Genomic DNA, 20,556 nt, shown 5'->3' with positions numbered 1-20,556 from the left:
GTAGAAATTCTACAGAAGTACTATTTAATATTGCAGCAGCTCAAATGAAATTATAAGTTTTAGGTAGAACTTTAGATGAAATGCTATCTGATATTGCAACAACAGGAAATGCAGCCCGGGTACAACTAGAAAAAATAGGTATTGAACCTAACTACAACCAAGTGCATAATAATATTGATAGGATAATAGTTTTAATGAAAGGTATAATTTACCTTATTAGTTTAAAATGGATATTTAATCACAATTTAACACCTAATGTAAATTCAGTTCTTTCTAATAAAAGGCCACTTTTGTTTAATTCAAATATATCTACTACAAATTCAATATCAACTCAAACTGAAAATTCAATATCAACCCAAACTGAAGATTCAATATCTACCCAAACTGAAGATTCCTTTCATCAAGCATATAATATAGAAAATGTCTTAGGGAGAATGCACCAATTCTATAATGAAGCTATGTCATTAAGCGAGGATTCAGTTGAAGAGATACAGGGACGTCGTGATCTATTGGGTATTTCGGAGATACGGGATATAGACTCTACAACGCTATCTTTAGTAACTGAGGTTTCAAACACCAATAACTCTTTAATAACTTTAACAGATCAATCTCCAGTAACAGTAACAGTAACTGAGGTTTCAAACACTAATAACTCTTCAATAACAACTATCCCCTACAGTTTAACCAATCAAACTCCAGTAACAATAATAGAGAATCCAAACACCGATAACTCTTTAGTAACTTTAATAGATCAATCTCCAGTAACAGAGGTTTCAAACTCTTCAGTAACTAATGTACCCTACACTTTAACCTCAACTGAGATGTCTACCTCGATACAATTAGATGATGGCGAAAATGAAGAATAAATGATAGTTTCATTGTAATACAGTCTAGGCCCAGTTCTCCAAAACGCTATCCACTCGCAAGAGTGGATACGCACCGCTCTAGACGCCAGTACCAGGAAACCGGAAGATAACGTGGTTTGCGTGAAATCAACGATTCGACCACTAAATGTAACTGATTTCTCTATCACGGGATAAAGTGCCATTTGTCCTTGCTGGCAGAAAATGGCATATTTGACATAGTTGAAGAAATTAAAGCATAATAAGCTATCTATTTAATGCTAGACTAATGGAACCGCGAAGGCTATAGGTAGTCTACGTACTGATGAGCGTATGAAAATAAGTCGTATTACTTCATTCTCAGGGCATAGTGAGGCAGGCCGGGCAATTTCACCCTAGTGCAAATAGATTTTCTATCCGTCCCGTCCGTACGGCGTAGAGTCGGGCATGAAACGATGGGCACCGAAGAGGAGTTGAACCTCTAACTACCTGATTTTTGCTAGGGACTCTATCCAATTGAGCTATCAGTGCGGGGGGGTTGGGTCGATAAAAGCTCAACAGCACCCTTTCCTTATTGCAAAGAAAATCTTCTCTGCGCTACCTTCTTTTGCCACAGCTACACCACTTTTGAAGTTTTTCTCGAAAGCCATCCCAATAGCCTGTTGAGCGCTTTTCCTTCTTTTCTTTGGGAATAGGTGGAAGGGCCTTGTAGATTATCACTACAAGAGGTTGTGTGCTCTTGTGACGCTTATAGCGACGAAAATACACTAGGTTTTTTAAACCCCCGGCGTCCCTCAAAGCGTCTCTATTAGCGTCGATAGAGAACATCGCTATAGTAATAACTATTGAAGTCGCTATAAGTGTCACTATATAGCGACGCTGCAGGGCCATAGATAGCGATGCTTATAGCGACGTTGCACAGCCCTATATAGCGACGCCCATAGCGATGCCCGGGATTAAAATTTTTTGGTGAATGCACTGCCACCCATCAACCATATTGAATGTTTCATTGGTCTATTTACCTTTGAAAAAACGTGCAAAGGTAAATATAGACCCAAAATAGTCACCCACAAGACAATATAATCATTAACTCCAACATCCATAGTACGTATTGTTTGCAAAATAAAGATACAAAAATGACAAGCGTGAATTGATGGAAGTAAATAAATGACAATTGTACACAGCAGCAAAATCACTTGATTGTTAATCATTGCAAATGTAATAGTTACAAACCATTGTCATTATTTAAAAAATATACATGGTTTTCAAAAATACATAGTTACATGGTCTCATGATACATAAGCTAGGACAAAAAGAAACTAATGCTATCTAGCTATGGCTAAACTGACGTCGTCTAATCAGACGTCTCATCGCGTCCAAGCGGCGTATCTGTCGGATTCTGCAAAAAGAAACAATAAGATAGCCCATTGTAAGTATAAACATATAGCGAGCGACGTTTATAAAACAATACAATAAATAGAAAATAATAAACCCTAATACTAACCATGCCGCCGCGAGAAGTCAGGATGTCTATAAGGGCGTTTAAGCCCTTCCTGCCTGCGTACTCGTGCTCGTACGGAGTGGGATCGCGTCCTGTAAACGACCACTGTCAAAACATACAAAGAATCCATTCTATTAGAATTTCAAATCCCATAAACCCTAAACTATCGAACATAGATGGAAAAACACTTACAAAATCGGCCTCAAATGATGCCCACCCGCCACTCCCCAAGTGGTGTGAGCTCCCTGCCTCAACTCGCGCTCTGGCTACCTCCTTTTGTTTCTTCCACTTGTCGGGATTCTCGTGCGCTTCTTTCTTCGCATGCTTCCAATCTTCTTTGGCCAGCCAATCTGGTCTGTTCCATCCATGCTTTATTGCTTTTTGCACTTCGGAACGCTTATGATTGCAGTATTCGCGCATTCTAACCTTCATCACATCTTCATTGAAGCGGTCATCCCGTGTTGGAATGGGAAACTCGTCATGAAGCATGCTGATGACTCTGTCTCTTAATTCATTCGGTACTTCACTCCAGGTGTTTAGTATGTAGTGTCTAAACACCTGAGAGCAAATACCGTGCATACACGAAATCACCTTCTTGTCGTCATCATCCAAGATGATGCCGCCGCTAAAGTCGACGGAGTAAGGCAAGCCCTCTCGCCGCCGCTGATGCCTGAACCTGGGTGTCTTGACAGGGGTCTCTAGTGACGTGTCAACGGGGGTATGGACGCCAGGTGTCTCCACTGGAGTCTGAGCCCCGAAGCGAGGAGTGTCCACTGGAGTGACTCCTGGAGGAGTAGCTAGTGGTGTGTAGCTGTGGGGAACGGCACTCAACCGTGCAAAACCTGGTGTCGATGGCGATGACGTGGCTGGTGTCGGGACGCGCAAAGAAGGGGAGGGTAAAGAGCCTCGTCGAACACCAGGCGTTGTCGAAGCATCAGTGGCGCCACCGCCATCACCATCACTAGAGCATCGGTGCCTAGACGAGTGTGAAGATCGTCTCGTCGACACCGAAGCTTCAGAGCGCATTGAGGACTCCGAAATAGAGGGAGATGCGGATGGAGTAGGAACGCGCGATGGTGCGCCAGAGCGATGACGCTCCACGTACCACTGTCTCTGCTGGGGTGACAAAGAAGAAAGAAACTTGTCATCATCCATACTTGCATTAAATACGCGAACATTTAAACTTAATATTGAATGAATGGAGTAGAAAACATGGACAAGTAGATAGAGAGAGAGAGAGAGAGAGAGAGAGAGAGAGAGAGAGAGAGAGAGAGAGAGAGAGAGAGAGAGAGAGAGAGAGAGATAAGGAGGAGGAGGAGGTGCTCATCGTCTCTGCTAATGAGAACATACCTAGAGCATACGTACCTAGAGTGGACGCAAAGACCATTAAATACAATGACGCAATGACGCATATAAATACAATGATGCAATGACGCAAATACTTAATGAGCCGAAGAATCGTACAAGAACTTGAATGTGCATGTAGCTTTGGAATGTTCAAAGGCTAGTAGCAACAAAAAGCGTTCTTCTTCTATTCAACTTGAGTGATGAAAGAGGCAAGTGCATAACTCTGAATTTACAAAACGGAGCCATCTTGTTCAAATACAATATTTTTGGCTTTAAGAGATCTCTCTCTCATCCTCGCATAGCTCAACATAACTTCCTATATCTATATAGAGCTCTCCGTTTAAACAGATGTCCTCTGTTTCATTTTGTAGATCCTCTGCATGCACCCCATAGAGAGTAGCAGCTTGATGTTCGTCTAGCACCACCTCCACGGCTTCTGACTAGGCATCTTCTCTGATCTCCTCCATTGATGCCACTATGATTGGCACATGGTTGTGGGATGAAATATCACTTGCCAGAGCCACATAACTTACATGACAGCTTCCAAGCACATAAATTCTAAAACACACGTTAACTATTTACATACTTACTTGTTCACAATGCTCGGGTAGTAGGAAAGTGTCTCTTAGGTCAGTCCATTTCTTAGTTGAATCCACCTCAAGAAAACCAGACTCTTCTCTATGCAAAGTAGCGTTGCGACCCTCCATGATTATCTTGAACCATTGCACGTCGAACAAGTCGACAAAAAATCCTCTATAATCGATCCTCAAAATATCTTGTAGCGTGCCGAAGTAATTAAGTGAGTTCCGCCACCACAAGATCTGTATCACAGGACCGTCGTCGACTAGTGAGTTCAAATTTTTCCATGATTCCACAATCTTGAGTAAAACGTTTTTTGTCGATCCGTTCCACCCTAAAATGTTGACCTTTACACCATGCTGCTGTGTATGACTTATACTACAACCAACAAAGATTATGAGTGGCCGTTCAAACATCTAGAAAGTTACTAGTCATACATTACAAACTTACCTTGGTCGCACAACCCCTAGAGTACTCCCACTCTTCCTCAGTCACTTCTTCACCGCACTGTTGTGCGCTTTTCAGTTGGTTGTGCAACTGTCTTAATCTCATGAATGTTGGTAGGCTCTCCAGACCCGTTGGATAGTGCATCGGTGGTCGTCTTCCCCATCTCCACTCGATTCTTTCCCTTGGTCGCTCTTGCTTTGCATCCTCATATTGTGAGATCCACTTCTGCATGACTGGATTGTGAAGCATGCAAAATCGGTTGATTTTAGCCTCTAGATCTTCCGTCATCTTCTTCTCAACACCGAGATTGCACATGACAATTCTAGATATCCACTCATCATCTATGGTTTGCCATAGCGTGTCCCGGGCTTTATCAAATCCGTCTAGCCACTCTCCAATGTACACTAGGGACTCTGATACCAGCCAACCTTCTGCCATGCTACCCTCTGGACGTGCCTTCTGACGCACACATCCCTTGAGCGTTTTCATGAAACGTTCTAAAAATAACATCCATCTGGAATGTACTGTGCCGGCTATTTCCACCTCATCAACTATTGGAACAAGAAGATGCACCTGAATGGTTAGCATGGTAGTAGGAAAATGTTTCTCAAACATACACACAACCTCCGCAGCGTTTATTTTGGTGAATGGTATGGAGTCTACGTTGATCTCCTTTTGTGAGATCCATTGTACCAACTTCGTAAGTTTGTAGATTGTGTTACGGACGTCAAGAGACAGACAACCCTCAATGGAAACCGGTAAAATAAAATACAAAACACATGCAGCAATGATATTAAAGTACGTCCACACACGAATTTGTTACACAATTCTCACTATGATATACTCCACTATGAACATACCTGACACATTTTATGCCAGTCGTGTGACTTCAAACCGGTAAGCTTTCCTTCTTTAGTAAAACACGTTTGGAGCGAGTTCATTACGCCAGTGGGGGTCCGCAAAGATCGAATGGTCTCTTTTACTTTGCGTTCTTGGGCTCCTGTGAAAATCCATGGTGCTTTAGGGAGTTTTATCGGTCCATCGGACGCTGTTTGCGGCCAATATTTCTCCATACGATCCACATTTCTAAGGTCAACTCTGGCTCCCAAAGTATCTTTCTTGCCGATCAAATGGTCCCATAGTAGATTACCCACATTCTTGAATATGTGCATTGGATCGAGCAAGTGATTGATCATGAGTCGGGGCCAGTATGGTAACTCGCATCATACAGATAGTCTCTTCATCCATGGGGGCAATCCGTCATCACACATCTCCTTTTTCTCTAACCATGCTTGTGCAGACATCCTCGGTGGCTCTCTTCCCAAAAAGCCATCGCGTAACACATGATTCTCTAGAAGATACGCTTGATGACCTTCGTAGAATTTCTTCTTCAGTGAGGGCGCCCTACGTGCATTCAGTCTAGGTCCACATGTGACACATGCTCTGTATCCGCTTGTTTGAAGCCCTGCATGTATACACATGATAATAAACCAACTTGAGAAAAAGCAAGATTTATAGTTTCTGAGTGAGGAGTGTAAATAGATCACATTTCGGACACTTCTCCATGTCTGTGTATTCCCCTCTGAAAAGAATGTAGTCATTAGGACAAGCGTGGATCGAATTGTAATCCATCCCCAAGTTTCGCAAAATCTTTCTTGCTTCCTCTCGAGAATCTACCATCACATTATCAACTGGTAGTATGTGCTCTTTGAGCAATCTACACAACATAAAAATACGGTACAATTGTTTAAAAATCTATCAGATCATTATACATTTAGAGTTTTATTAAAGTAAACTAATTGTAATAGATCACCTAAAAAGCCCTGTGACGCTAGTGTCACTCCATCCAAACTTTGTCTGCATGTTGAGAAGAACCAAGAGCGCTTTCAATCTAGACACATGTGCTCCATTATACAATGGCGTATCAGCTTCACTTTTCATATCATCATAGACAAGCCTTTCTGAATCCATGATTGTCTCGATCATTTCATCAATTGCGGGCTCAAACATTGCCTCGTTGGGAATGTGGTCTGCATGATCATCCCCCGAGCTGTCAGAGGCTACATCTTGTGGCCTCACATATGCTGCTTGACCAAAGCGCCTACGAACACGTCTGTTGGGTTGCAAGATTGCTGTTTGTTGGCTAGTGTCAGAGTCCGACGAGTTATAATTGGCAACAACTCGATCTATAATAGATGGATCGAACTCGCCAAATTCGCGAACGTGCTACAAAGAAACGCGTCTTGTCTGTCGCACAGCATGCTTGCAATGGTTACAAGGACATAAGATCCTCGTTGAGAGATAGGTGTTTGGCTTGGACGGCCCCACATCCTCGTCACTACTCATAATGAGGGAAAAAATCTTATAACCTGGACAACAAATTTAATCTTCTATTGACATTTAGAATCTTATCTCTCTCTCTCTCTCTCTCTCTCTCTCTCTCTCTCTCTCTCTCTCTCTCTCTCTCTCTCTTTGTTCACACTTTAACTACCTCACATTCTCTAGTCATGTCCAATCCCCGCACACCTCGGTCTAGAGGTGCATGGAGATCAGAACCATCGGGTTATAATCTCGTCTTTATTGGTCAATGCCTATATTTGTGGGTACAAGAAATCTACACACCCACGTCTACATGATACTGCATGTAGTGGACAAAACCCCTTTGCCTCTTCTCTAGCTGTAGCATTTCACAGCATCTTAACATCTTTTCATAGTAGATCTTTGTTTGTAGCATGCAGGTACGTCATTCTTGCAATGTAGCTGATGTCTGCTCAAGGCACTTAATTCTTATTCTAGATTTGACGGGATGTGCATGGTGTGTGTGTGTGTGTGTGACCCTTGAAATCGTCATCTTGCATCACTAATTTCTATGTATGCTCAATTTGCTCTTCCATTAGCTGAACATGACGGCTTATTGTATGGTAGGTGCAGTCGAACATGCAGATGGAATTGTTGGTCCGCATGGACTGTCGAGGTTGTGAGCGCACAAAATTTTCTCGCCATTTCTTCTAACCTTATCTTAAACGATTTTGTCGCCATTTCTCATAACCTTAATTAAATAACCTAAATCTAATTTAATATAACAACCCTAAACCTAAATTAATAAACCTAAATCTAATCTAATATAATGTAAATCTAAATCTAACGTAAATAAACCTAAATCTAATCAAACGTAAATCTAACTAAAAATAAACATAAATCTAATCTAATTTAACTTAAATAAACCTAAATCTAATTTAACAAAAGTCTACATCTAACCTAATCTTTAACGTCTTTTGGGATAGTTTCCTATGACGTTAAAACTCTCTTCTTCTTGTGTGTGTGTGTGTGTGTGTGCCAATAAAAAGAGAAAAATGGTATAACCTTTCTATCACCCAAGTGTGGTAGATTGGTTATAACATTTTCCTCTTGAATAACAAGTCTTGGTTTCAACTCCTCGTCGGCTAGATTTTTAGGTCTCTTTAATTAGTTTCCTACGACGTTAAATTAAACTCTCTTTTTCTCGGGTGTGTGTGCACGCCAATAAACAAAGGAGAAACATGGTATAACTTTTCTATCACCGAAGTGTGATAGATTGGTTATACCATTTCTCTTATAAATAACATGTCTTGAGTTCAACTCCTGTCGACTAGATCTTTAAGGTCTCTTGGGATACTTTCCTACAATGTTAAGACTCTCTTCTTCTTCTTCTTTCTTCTTCTTCTTTTCTCTCTCTCTCTCTCTCTCTCTCTCTCTCTCTCTTTGTTTTATCTCTCTCTCTCTCTCTCTCTCTCTCTCTCTCTCTCTCTCTCTCTCTCTTTTCCTCTCTCAATGTGTGTGCATTTTTTGATTATTCATGTATGTGTGCATTTTTTTGGCTCTCTCTCTCTCTCTCTCTTCTCTCTCTCTCATCTGTGTGTGCATTTTTTGATTATTCATGTATGTGTGCGCATTTTTGGTTATGCATGCTCTCTCTCTCTTCTTCTTCAACTCTCAATGTGTGTGTGGCTTTCTTTGTGTATGTCAGTTTTTTTCTTGTGTGTGTTTTTTTGTTTATGCTTGTGCTCACTCTCTCTCTCTCTTTCTATTCTCCTCTCTCTCTCACAAAACACAATGTGTGTGTGTGTGTGTGTGTGTGTGTGTGTGTGAAAGAGAGGGAGAGAGAAAGAGGGGAGGGACCATGAGAGTGAGGAGAGGGAAGGAGCATACCTGGCTCTCCTTCCTCTCCTCGTGTGTGTGTGTGTGTTTTTTGTGTGTGTGTGTGTGAGAGTGAGAGAAGAGAGAGAGAGAGAAGAGAGAGAGAAAAGAGGGGAGGGAACATGAGAGTGAGGAGAGGGAATGAGCATACCTGGCTCTCCTTCCTCTCCTCGTGTGTGTGTGTGTGTGTGTTGTGTGTGTGTGTGTGAGAGAGAGAGAAGAGAGAGAGAAGAGAGAGAGAGAGAAGGAGAGAGAGAAAGAGGGGAAGGGAACATGAGAGTGAGGAGAGGGAATGAGCATACCTGGCTCTCCTTCCTCTCCTCGTGTGTGTGTGTGTGTGTGTGTGTGTGTGTGTGTGGAGAAGAAAGAGAGAGATAGAGGGAGAGTGTTACCTTGCTTGCTTGAGCACGCGTTGAAAACTCAGATCTGAGATCTAAGTTTTCAGACTCTCTCGATTATTTTTTTAGCCCTATCGGCATCGTTATATGCATCGCTATAGGCGTCGCTATGTTACTTGTAACATAACGATGCTCATAGCGACGCCTATAGCGATGCATATAGCAACGTCGTGCATTTTCATGTTTAAGCCTCACAGTATGAGCGTCGTTAATGTTAAGCATAGCTTGTAGTGTATGAATAAAATCAATATCATAAACACTAACCCTATATCAGTCACAGCTACGAGTATTGCTAGTGCAGACTCAGGGAATCTGAAAGGGTCAAGCAGGCCGTGCGAGTAGGATCAAGTAGCTACTGAACTCTGAACGGAGATAACTGGCAATTCTTTTTTTATAAGTTTGCATAATCAAAGTTACAAAAAGGGTTAATTCAATTACAACATAAAAAAATAAACAACCAACAATTTAATACCAGATATCTAGAGGTGTAAATAGAGCTACCATGAAAAGCAAACGAACCCCTTAAAATATGACAATTCTAGTAAACAAATAACCATTACTAGTAAAAAGAGCATACTAACAAGATAAAACAAAGCACGGATAGTCAACAATATATAATCGGAAATCTTAGATTATGACTTAATTATGAGCGAATTAGTGGATGTGATACTTAGGCCGTAAGGGAAATGGCAGATATTAAAAACTATCCAAACAAAAGTAGCAGATAAAGCAAAAGGAGGCAAAAACTACTTAAATAAAAACTTTGTTTTATCTCTTTTTTTCCAATTTTCAGAACAACTAAGGATCAAAAAGCACCGAGTTTACAAGGAAAGGTAAAATAGAGACGTGATATTAAAAAAATGGTCAAATGTGTGCTTAAGGCCTCTGTCAGTTATATACAAATAAAAAACAAGTCTAGATAGAGCAAAAGTTTAGCTAATAAAAAAATGAACTCTTTTAAAAACAGATAAAGCGTGAACCGTATCAGACTGAAGCGAATCAATATCCAATAAATGCAAATCTTCAGCTCTTTTATAATTTTTTTCGAAACAAAATGTTTCATTTTACTAATTAATCAGTTTTATTTAATTAAAATAAAACTTCTTTTTTTAGTTCTTTTCTTAATAATCATGGCTTTTGTTTGTCTTTCCTTTTTAACTAGAGAACAAAAAAACCCTTATATGCTCCATAGACACAAGTTGTATCGTAGAAAACAAACTAAAAAACACAATAAATATTCTCTCTTATATTAACAAAAGAGCTCCTTTCAAAGCGTCACCGCATCCTTCTTCTTTTGACGCCGGTGAGGCCGGTTTACTAATGTTATTCTTATCTTTTTTCTTTACTTCTTTTTTTTCTTTTTGATTTTGTAGCTTATATAAATAAAATCCTCTGTCTATGCTAGCATTAGCTTAGTTTTTAGCCCAGTTAACAGAAGATCTCAAGAGTAATTGCTTGTCCACCGAGCTGGCTGTATAGCATCTTTTGAGACAAAATCGCATTGCCCTTGGCGGATCTGCTCGACTGAATCACGCACCAGCTCTACACAGACTTGGCCCCAGCAATTATAACCATATACACAATTACGGTTGTGTGTACTTAGCACTGGGCACGGAAACAAGCATAGGCTTTTGCATTGGCTTGGTTATGTTTCTATAAAAAATAAAATAATGATTACTTTCTGATTAGCGTTTTGTTGTTTCCTAATCAACGTAAATAGAGCTGGATGGGCCTTGGCCCACTCTAAAAGGAACTACTAAGGTAGGCAAGAAGGTAATCTCGTCTATGTAATCGTTTGAGCCGAGTCCCTCATCTCAAGAATGTTCGTTATCAACTTGACTACGTCGGTATTTAGTAAGTCTAATGGTGTACTAGTTGTTTTAAAGTCGTTAGGTAGGGAAAAGTCAATCCAACAAAAAAGGTGGGTGGTGTAAGGGGAAGCAAGACTTTCTAGTCATTGTTGACGGTGTGGGTAAAAGAGAGATTTTGTGCACGCAGTTAAGGCCATTGTATAGTTATGTTGGTTTTTTTTAGCCTAGGCAAAGCCTTAAATATACGTTTCGCTATCTATAAAGGCTAACATCTTTTTTGAACTGCCACTTATTGGGATGGGAGAGGCAAGAATCGAGCCTACGTAGAAAACCTTCAACAGATTTACAGTCTGTCGCTTTTAACCACTTAGCCACTCTCCCTATTTTTTCTCTTGCATGTCACTTAATTGCCCACTAGAGCACTAAGCACTGTTAATGGCGGGTGGGATATCCGGTAAGCAGGTCTTTTTTCAATACTCTTACACATGCATGCCCTTTGATATGCTTTTAAATTACACGGCTGACTTTGATTTGATACTCTTGCTTAAGCTTTTGCTAATGGATTTTTTGGTTATTTTTTATTCATAGGTTTGTTTTTTTCCTTAAACTTACGTGTAACTCCTTAAGAAAAGGAAACAAATTCGCCTACTACTTCATTTGAGTCAGCCATCTCAGATGACGTTAAAGAACTTAGTCTTTATCTATTAATTCATTTACGTTACCTCCACTTTAACTACCTAAGGCTACTTTATCTTCAGCCCCTGCTAAAGGCTGGCTTGTTGAATACCCGAAGAAGTGAAGATAAAAAAGGAAGACAAAACTACGTAATAAATAGCGTTATAGCTTTTTGGCCTTGGATTGGGTTAAAGGCAATTATTCTGGCCCTTTCTTTATGTCGAAAAGAGTTTCTAGCAAATACAACGATTTTGAATCTAAAGACAAAACGGAATCCTACGGGCCTAACATAAACCCTGAAGACTTTATTTTCATAAAGTATAGAAAATAGTAAAGAACTTTGAAAAGAAAGCCGACCTATAGTTTACATGCTATCATTGAGATCACCCAACGCGTCGGGATTGCCTTTTGGGAATGCACTTCGGGGCTCAACCAACTAAACTCTCGATGTCTACGGCGTTAGAATGAACTTCATGCCCAAACGAGCATGCAGACATGAGGCATACCCTGACTAAATAGGGTGTTGTTTGTGCTGGCTGGAAACATGGTCAACGTGTTATTACATGCGATGCAGGGATTTTATCAACGTTCATTTCATAGGGAATTGGTCGTGGGTTAAAGTGCCCCGCTCACCGGCCAGCGGATCAAGATTCTTCCATCCTAGTAAGTGTTGTGTGATTCTATTGACTTAGATCACAGGTTGGAGATAAGTAAACTTGAACCGCTGGCATCTGCTATAAGGTAAGCTGCCGTTTCTTAGTCCTATCTAAAAGATTTTACCATACAGGCAATAGACAATGACTCCTCTCTAAACACGTCCTACGACTTTCATCGTACCGCATTCTCCAACTACCCTTGAATCAAGCAAGCAAGCAAGAGGGGCCTTTGAAAGATAATTAATAGGCTAGGGACGGAGTCGAACTGTCATTCTAGGATTTGTAGTACAATACATTTCCATTATGTTACCTAGCCAGTAAAACGTTAGAGGTGACCTTAGTAAAGGCCAAGGCCACCTGTTGAAATGATCTCAAGCTTTTTTTGCCTGCAATGCCGTTTTATGTAAACCACATAGTAGCAAAACAGTAATTAGTAATTAAGGAAGACTAACCCAACTCCTCGGGACTTGTAAATCCAACTAGCTACCAACACGACTTGTTTATGCCTATTGAAGAACCTTCTAATGCTGATTCTCGGAGAACTATACAAGACATACGAAATAACTAATATACGAAACGCAAGCGACCAATGGAAATACATCAGTTTTTTACTCATGTAAATAAACTATTTCTTAGCGACGACGACGACTTTTCTAAAGCCTTATTTCAGTTATGGTCGATGAATCGGGTTGAGAGTTCCCTCCCTGACCGCCGATTCAGAACCACCCGTGATAGTTTCCTGTCATACGGCTCCCCGCATCCCATCGGGTAGGGGTTCTGGAATGCAAGCTCCCTTGCCCTCTTCCGATGTAACAATGCCCATATAGCAACTGCCATAGGTTCTTTTAGCAGCTCATGCCTCCCAAACAACGTAAAATGATGCAATCTCTTTTTACTTATAATGTCCACAGGCAAGAAAAACACACACAAAAAAAACACCTACGCCGGCCGCGGGTTCTACTTTCTTGTCGCTTTAGCCTTATCGACTAGCTAGAGCCATTGCTTAGTAGATAAATCCCAAAGAAAACTTAAATAGGGGGCCATAGGACCATTAGCGTATCTGAAAATTAAACCTTCGTATCTTCTTCATTTTCCCTTTAAACGACAATTTCCTTTATCTAGCAGGCTTTTCTGTTGCGTTGATAGATATGTAGATAGCTTTAGTAGCGTCATAGAGAAATCAACTCAAGCAAAAGTAGCTATTGGGTTTGAACCTCGCTTCCGGTTCACCTTTAAGCCATAAGGGCCTATGCTCGCTTAATCCGATCCCTACTACTAGAAACCCACCTTGAGAGGTCACGGAATCAAGCCATACTTTCACTCCCACTCTTACTTTTGCTTTTGCTTTCATTTTCAGAGGTATGTCTATTCAGCAAATTGGATCAGATTGTCTATCCATAACAAAGCAAGTGCTACCTGTGGTTTAAAGGCAAGGTCTTTTATGCCTTGCTAATCCTAATTTGCGTGCGCTTTCTATCAAAGAATGTTGAAGTATAGTTTATTGGATGCTTTCTTTTTTTGAAAATTGAATGCAATGCGGGGACATTTTAGCATGTCCCGATAATTACTACCGGGCCTTTGCTTATTGTCCCATCCTATTCCTGTTCACTGTACGGTCGGCTCTTTTGAGTGCGACTTCAGAGGTGTGCAGGGTTCTCAAGTTCCGGGATTCCATACTTCCTTGAACCGATCTGTAAGACTTACGCTCTACACCAGAGGCGCGCTCGAGGAACGAGAAAGGACAGACAATACCTTTCCCTTGGCCTCTATTCCATGCTTCGGGCGCAGGGGTCTCTCCTGCCTTCCCGTTTCGACGCTTCAAACGCTAGGATTGTGGTTGCCTGCTGTTCAGTTTAACTTAGGCTTAGCCATCAGGAATGCAACACCACCACTTGGCACTTATCTAGACACCTTTAAATCCCACCCCGTCTCCCAACGAAGACAACGAAGAGATGGATATTGATAGCCGTTTTTCGGCTTTCCATAATTGCCATAGTGAGTTAACCCACCCTACCAAAATCATCCAAACACTGTGGCTATCCCTACCATTTCACTGTATATAGGTGTGTGTGAGTTAGGGGACTTTTCCCATATCTTCTTAAAAACCTTTAATTAGCTAGTCTCTGGGCTAGTTGAGCCAAAAAAATAAAAAATATATAAAACATATAAGTATATTATGGCCCATTTGTGTGTAAATATTTCATTGTATATAGGGCCTAAATAAAAGGATTTTTTATAATTATTTTGGTATTTATTTAAATATTTCTACCTATGGTGTGTTATTTATGCTATGTACATTGACTCACCATTAACATATTTTTTCTTACCATTTTGCATACTCTTTATTCCATATAAAAATAATTTCATGCAAGATTCTCTTATTTTTGGTGTAACTCCATCCCAACAAAAATAAAAAAAAACTAGTTTTATTTATGTGTATATTTTTTCACTATTGTGATTTTTCCTTCCTACATCTATTCTCTTTTACTCTCATAAATTAGAACACCAAAAATATTCATCTTTTTATGGTAGACTTATAATGAGAGAGATTTATTTTGACCCCTTTATATTTTTTCCACCTATATTATTTATATTTGACATGTACATATTTTTTTAGACCCCTAAATATTTGATTTTCTTAGTTGTACTATTCACTTATATCATGATCTCAACAATATCTTCAATTATAGACCTACCAAATAAGGTCAAGGGTATGTGTCATGCATGCATGCACCATGGGGAGCTCACTCTTGGAGGTATTCAAAAGAATCATCCAAAGATGGACCTCAGAAGGACCTTGTGCAGTGGAAAAAACAGTCGGTTTTGCTGAGTTTTTAAAGATCACATGCTCCCCAAATTTGGAAAGGTGATACAAACAAAAGTTGTAGCTCATGAGCTGAACTTTCACCTCAATTTTTTTCATATTTTTTTGAGTTATGAGCTGTGAGCTATGATTTTATTGGTGGACCCCAGTTTGCCAATGCTATGCAACCACACTCCCTCTTCCACTTTATCATTTTCCTCTTTCACACACACTCCTCCCTCTCCTTCCCACTCCCAAACCTACAACTCCCATGTCCTAATTCACCCTCTTCACCATTGCCACATCTCTCACACCTCCATAGCCTTCATCCTCCATTTCTACACCCTATGTGTCTCCCTTTCTCTCTACATATATGTCCATATTACCATACTCTCTTCAGCTTTGTAAAGAACTTCAAAAAAATCATCAAAAATCCAAGGATAACCTCTGCAAATGAAGGCTTTTATCATGAATTTCCCAAGGTTTGAAGATGACATAGCTTCATCGACACGCGTTACTTCGCCATGCTGACCGCTTCTTCTACCGGTGCTGTAAAGAGGTGAATGTCCACTTCTCCAAGCTTCAACCTTTCTTTCCAAGCTTATCCCTTCTCATCATATATCTCACCATTTAGTGAATGATTTTGTAAATATTTTGTAGTGATAATTACTAACTACTAACCACTAACCTTATTGTAAAATTCACCCTCTACTAGAGTAGGTACTCCCAAATTATTCACTCAATCCTCTCTCCTTTCAATTATCTTCCCTTGAGCCCACATCCATGTGAGTCAAAGGACAAGAGAGACCCACCGTCTTTAAAAGAAATAAAAATATGCATAATCTTTTATTCCTTCAAATAAACTTGATTAGGCCTAATCCTAATCGAGGCTTCTAAAACCTATAAATAGATCCCTTCTCTCCCTTGTAAATCATCACATGATCACACTACACCACACCATTCTCAACACATAACACACCACTCTTCAATCCTAGTTGTGTAGAGTGTGTGCATCGTGAGTACTCTATTCCATCATTACACATAGGTGCATGGAGAATCTTGAAGTTAGTTATGCCATCTAGAGGAGTGGAGTGTATGCCATACTCTTCACCACACTTGTAGCCTACTCTTGTGCATAAATAAGATTTATAGTTTTGGGTGCAATTGTATGCTGCAACTACGACTCTTCTCTCCAAATTGACTTGATAAGTTGGCTAATCAGGTGGTTGAAGGTATATTGTCCTTGAAGTTTGTTGTGCCATTTCATGCTTGGTGGTTTGAGGGCTTGTTGAATTGTTTGCCTAAAAGGTCAATTGTAAGAGGGTGCTCGGTGAGAGGGATCCCGTGACCCTAAGACAATTTGTGTATTGGCAACAAGGTCAAGTTTTGTGTTGTCCCTCTATTTCTCATCAAGCTTTGTGTGCATCTAGTCTTTAAGGCTAAGACTGAGTTGCTCAAGTTAATTTGTGCTCTTTACCTCTTTCTGGTGTGGTGAATGTTTGTGTTTGGTGTGTGTGGCTATCTTGCATTCCCCTCTCTCTGTGTCGTTGAGTACAAGGAGATTTCACGTGCGTCCTAGCTCGCAACTACAACTAGGTGGTGCCCCTTTTCTTGTTTGGTTTCGGGCTGTGGGTTGTTATTGTCTCTGATTGTGCTTGCCCCAGCCCCAATTGAGCAACACGGAAGCCTCGAAGGGTGTTTAGAGGCCGCTCTTCTTGTTGCCCGCCCTGGACCGCCTCAATATTATTATGCGCTCCCTTGCTTGAGATTTCAAGTTCCCCATAAAGAGTTCTAAATCCCTGTCATGCCCAGCTTCATGCTTTCGGATGCCATTCCCCTAGCACATAGGCACGCTGTTACCCTGTTCTCGAGGAAGAAGGACTTTCACCTTCATGGAAACTCAGTTTGCTAACTCCTCCATCCGAGTGCAAATGAATGCAAAATGAGTGCACAGATACGACTCAACGTCTTAACCTATGAGCAGGTCACGCTACCTTATCGGAAAGTTTTCTATCCTGACAAATGGCTTTATAGGGCATTCATTTCAATTCATATTTAGCCGCAATCTTTCACAGTTTTTAATCTCATATATTCTTTTTAGACACCCACATAACCTTCTCTAATGACGTATGATTAAACCCCGACACATAACTTAACCTTTTTTCATGACCCTTCCACCTGCCCTTTTCATATCTCTAAAATTTCGTACATTTTGGATATGGCGCTTAAAGTAAGTCCCTTTTAAAATAAAGAAAAACTCATATTAGTGGCGTTGGAATTTTTAATTTTATCCCCTGCGTTGTGCGTGCTTTAAAGGCACAAAGAATCGATCATACACTTAAGCGATTGAAAGATCTGGGCTGCATGCATAAAGAAAAGCACAGATTGCGAAATACGCCTACCATAAATTAATTGCTTTGTCATTGTAGAAGAGTAAAACATCACAAAATACATACTTGAGCTTTGAATTAACGTCTCTAAAAGTTTGGGGTATGCCCGCGTGTTTCGACAAGAACACTAAAAAAACCCAATTTATCTTTATGCAAGATGCCAAGGCACGTTTAAGCAATTGAAGGAATATTATTGCTTACATCCTTGCCGAGGGTTATAATTCATAGGAGCACCCCGCGGTTATGGCTAGAGGAGGTAGGGTAAAAGATTTGTTAGGTGTCAATTATTATTGTATTCGAGGAGTTAAAGATTCGTAGGGAATCCTGGATTGAAAATGAGGCAGATTAAAACATGGTACAAAAAAACCTAAGAATTCGATACGAATAAAAAGGCCAAATCAAAGAATGGTTGCTTTTTTCGCTTATTGCCTTCAGATCGATTTAATTTCTTGGGAAGACTTTCAAAATGACCGGTAAGAACTTTCGGAACCGAAAGACATCCGCTTCGATCCCATTGTAAATATTCATGCGCCCATCTAGCAGAGCTTATCTCATCTACGGAGGTTGTAAAAAAATCACATATAATTACTCAGATAAATTAAGCTACCTTTGGAGGGTAGATGATAGAGAAAAAAGATTAATCAATAAATTAGTCCACTTTTGTATGATTGATGGTAAGAAAAAAAAATCTCGTGTTATTGTTTCCCAAACCCTTTCTTGTCTTTTCTGAACTAAACCCGATGTTCATGTTATTCTACTTTTGGTGCTAGCCACAGAGAATGTCAAGCTTACTTGAGAAGTCAAGAGAGTGATAATTGCAGGGATTACTCGTAATGTACCCAAGATTATTGCCAAAAAAACGTTAAGAAACCTTAGCTTTTCGTTGGATTATGGAAGTAGCTATCAAATAACGTACTATAAGCAGAAATAGCTAGAGTCTAGATTAATGTTTATCTGCTGAGATACCGGATGCTTATTAAAAGAAGGGAAATGTTCGTAAGAGAAGGGATGATCCTCATAAACCGGTAGAGGCCAACAAAAGTTTCGTTCATTATAGATGGCGGTGCAGTAAACAAAGTAAAGTAAACAAAAAAAACAAATAACAAATAACAGGGATGGGGGATTAATGAAGTCCATCCCCCTGCACCGATAGCTCAATTGGATAGAGTACTTGGCTTTGAATCAGGTGGTTAAAGGTTCAAATCCTCTTCGGTGCCAATGCCACAAAGAACACGCTTCTAAAGGGCAAATGCAGTTATTCAATCCTATTTGTTACTTACCTGTTGCCATTGCGTGTCGCCCAAAAACACCCACGCCACGGTTTAACGTTAAGGAAACATCTTGTTGTAACTGGCATTTTCAACAAGATGTTTCCTTTACTATGCAGATACCTATTAACTATATAACTTTGGGCCATTAAACGATTCTACTCTTTTTAGCTTAGCTACAAACAAACGCAGGTCACTTTTCGGCTAAACGGTGAGGCGGTCTGGGGTGGGCAACAAGAAGAGTGGCCTCTAAGAACTTTTCTGGGCTCCCGTGCCGCTCAATTGGGTTCGGGTTGGAAAAAAAAAGCAAACACACACAAAAACCCGCAACCTAACCCTACACAAATTTGGGACACCACCTAGTTTTGGATGCGAACTAGGACGTGTAAAGAGAGAGAGAGAGAGAGAGAGAGAGAGAGAGAGAGAGAGAGAGAGAGAGAGAGAGAATAGTGGAGGGTTCAACAGTGATCAAGCAAACACAATTATATATGTAAGAAAAAGAGGGAAGGGGGAGGGGGTGATTGTTGCACTAATACCTTCTTACAAATCTGTCATGACCAATAAAAGTGAGATTAGTATTTGTTCAACATAGCTTGAGTAAATTACACCACAACACATCACAAGAAAAGCCACCCCAATCACTGTCTTACAGCCAGGGGAGTCCTCTCCACCCTGTCGCCCTCTTACAGTATGGAGATTCTTGGGTGATGGGAGCTCAATAAGAGCCTTAACCTTTGAAGGATCCACCTCAATGCCTTTATAGGAAACCTTGTGACCAAGCAAGATCACTTCATCCTCACCTATGTGACACTTGTCGGGGTTGAGTTGACCTCCCATGTCATAGAGCTTCTCTAAACCTTCTTCTACCCTTTGTAGATGTAATGATTTTGAGCTATAAATGAAAAAATCATCAATAAAAATCCTAATGGACTTTACAAAGAATGCTTGAAACACCATGTTCATGAAGCGTTGGAAAGTTGCAGGAGCATTTGTCAGTCCAAATGGCATGACTCTAAAAGCATAACAACCCCAAGGAGTGATGAAGGCTGTTTTCAACTAATCTTCCAATGCGATACCTATTTGAAAGTAACCTGAGTAGCCATCACACACAGTGTACTTCTCATGACCAGCTACCTCATTTAGTATCTCATCTTGAAATGGGAGGGGAAAGTGATCTCTTTTTGTTGCCTCATTGAGTGGACGGTAATCCACACACACCCTCCACTTGCCATTTTTCTTAGGAGTGACAACAACGGGAGAGACCCACTCTGAATTCTCCACTGGATAAATGAAACCTGCTGCTAGAAGCTTTCTTACCTCCTTGAGTAAAGACTGCTCCTTGATAACTCCTAGCCTTCGTAGCTTCTGAGCCTTAGGTGTGGCCTCTGGCTTCAACTCAATTTTGTGTTGAGCAGCATCTACTCCATGCACATCGGTGTAGTCTTTAGCAAAAAGACTAGGAAATTTCCTTAACACACCTTTGAGCTCCTCTCTTTCATCCTTTGTAAGTGTTATAGATAACATACCTTCTAGAATTCTTTCATCTTCCACTTTTTGGTTTTCTTGGGAACCTACCTCTTCCAAACCTGGGCAAGAGGTCTCTTGGTTGTTTGGCTTAAACCTTACCCCCATGACTTCGATGGAAGACTCCTCTTCAGTAATG

General features: G+C 40.4%; 2 protein-coding genes and 1 non-coding gene across 3 annotated transcripts; 2 read left to right on the top strand and 1 right to left on the bottom strand.

The window, feature by feature from the left end:
- The first annotated feature begins 336 nt into the window (after nucleotides 1-336).
- Nucleotides 337-866, top strand: LOC147425463 (uncharacterized). Its single transcript, XM_086500736.1, has one exon. It carries the CDS (start codon nucleotides 435-437, stop codon nucleotides 864-866), a length of 432 nt encoding a protein of 143 aa, XP_086356862.1. The 5' UTR covers nucleotides 337-434.
- A 1,330-nt stretch (nucleotides 867-2,196) lies between these two features.
- LOC147425462 (uncharacterized) lies at nucleotides 2,197-3,498 on the bottom strand. Its single transcript, XM_086499438.1, has 3 exons — nucleotides 2,536-3,498; nucleotides 2,347-2,448; nucleotides 2,197-2,241 (listed from the first exon to the last, which is right to left on the bottom strand). Exons 1-3 carry the CDS (start codon nucleotides 3,496-3,498, stop codon nucleotides 2,197-2,199), a joined length of 1,110 nt encoding a protein of 369 aa, XP_086355564.1.
- A 15,270-nt stretch (nucleotides 3,499-18,768) lies between these two features.
- Nucleotides 18,769-18,842, top strand: TRNAQ-UUG (transfer RNA glutamine (anticodon UUG)). The gene has a single exon. It is a non-coding gene; the product is annotated as a tRNA-Gln (tRNA).
- Nucleotides 18,843-20,556: the final 1,714 nt, after the last annotated feature.

The sequence above is a fragment of the Adiantum capillus-veneris genome, chromosome 25 (assembly GCF_014529385.1).
Source record: "Adiantum capillus-veneris isolate H3 chromosome 25, ASM1452938v2, whole genome shotgun sequence".
In the NCBI taxonomy this organism is placed as follows: domain Eukaryota; kingdom Viridiplantae; phylum Streptophyta; class Polypodiopsida; order Polypodiales; family Pteridaceae; genus Adiantum; species Adiantum capillus-veneris.
The sequence above is the reverse complement of the archived record's forward strand: the minus strand, read 5'-3'. Positions and strand labels throughout refer to the sequence as shown.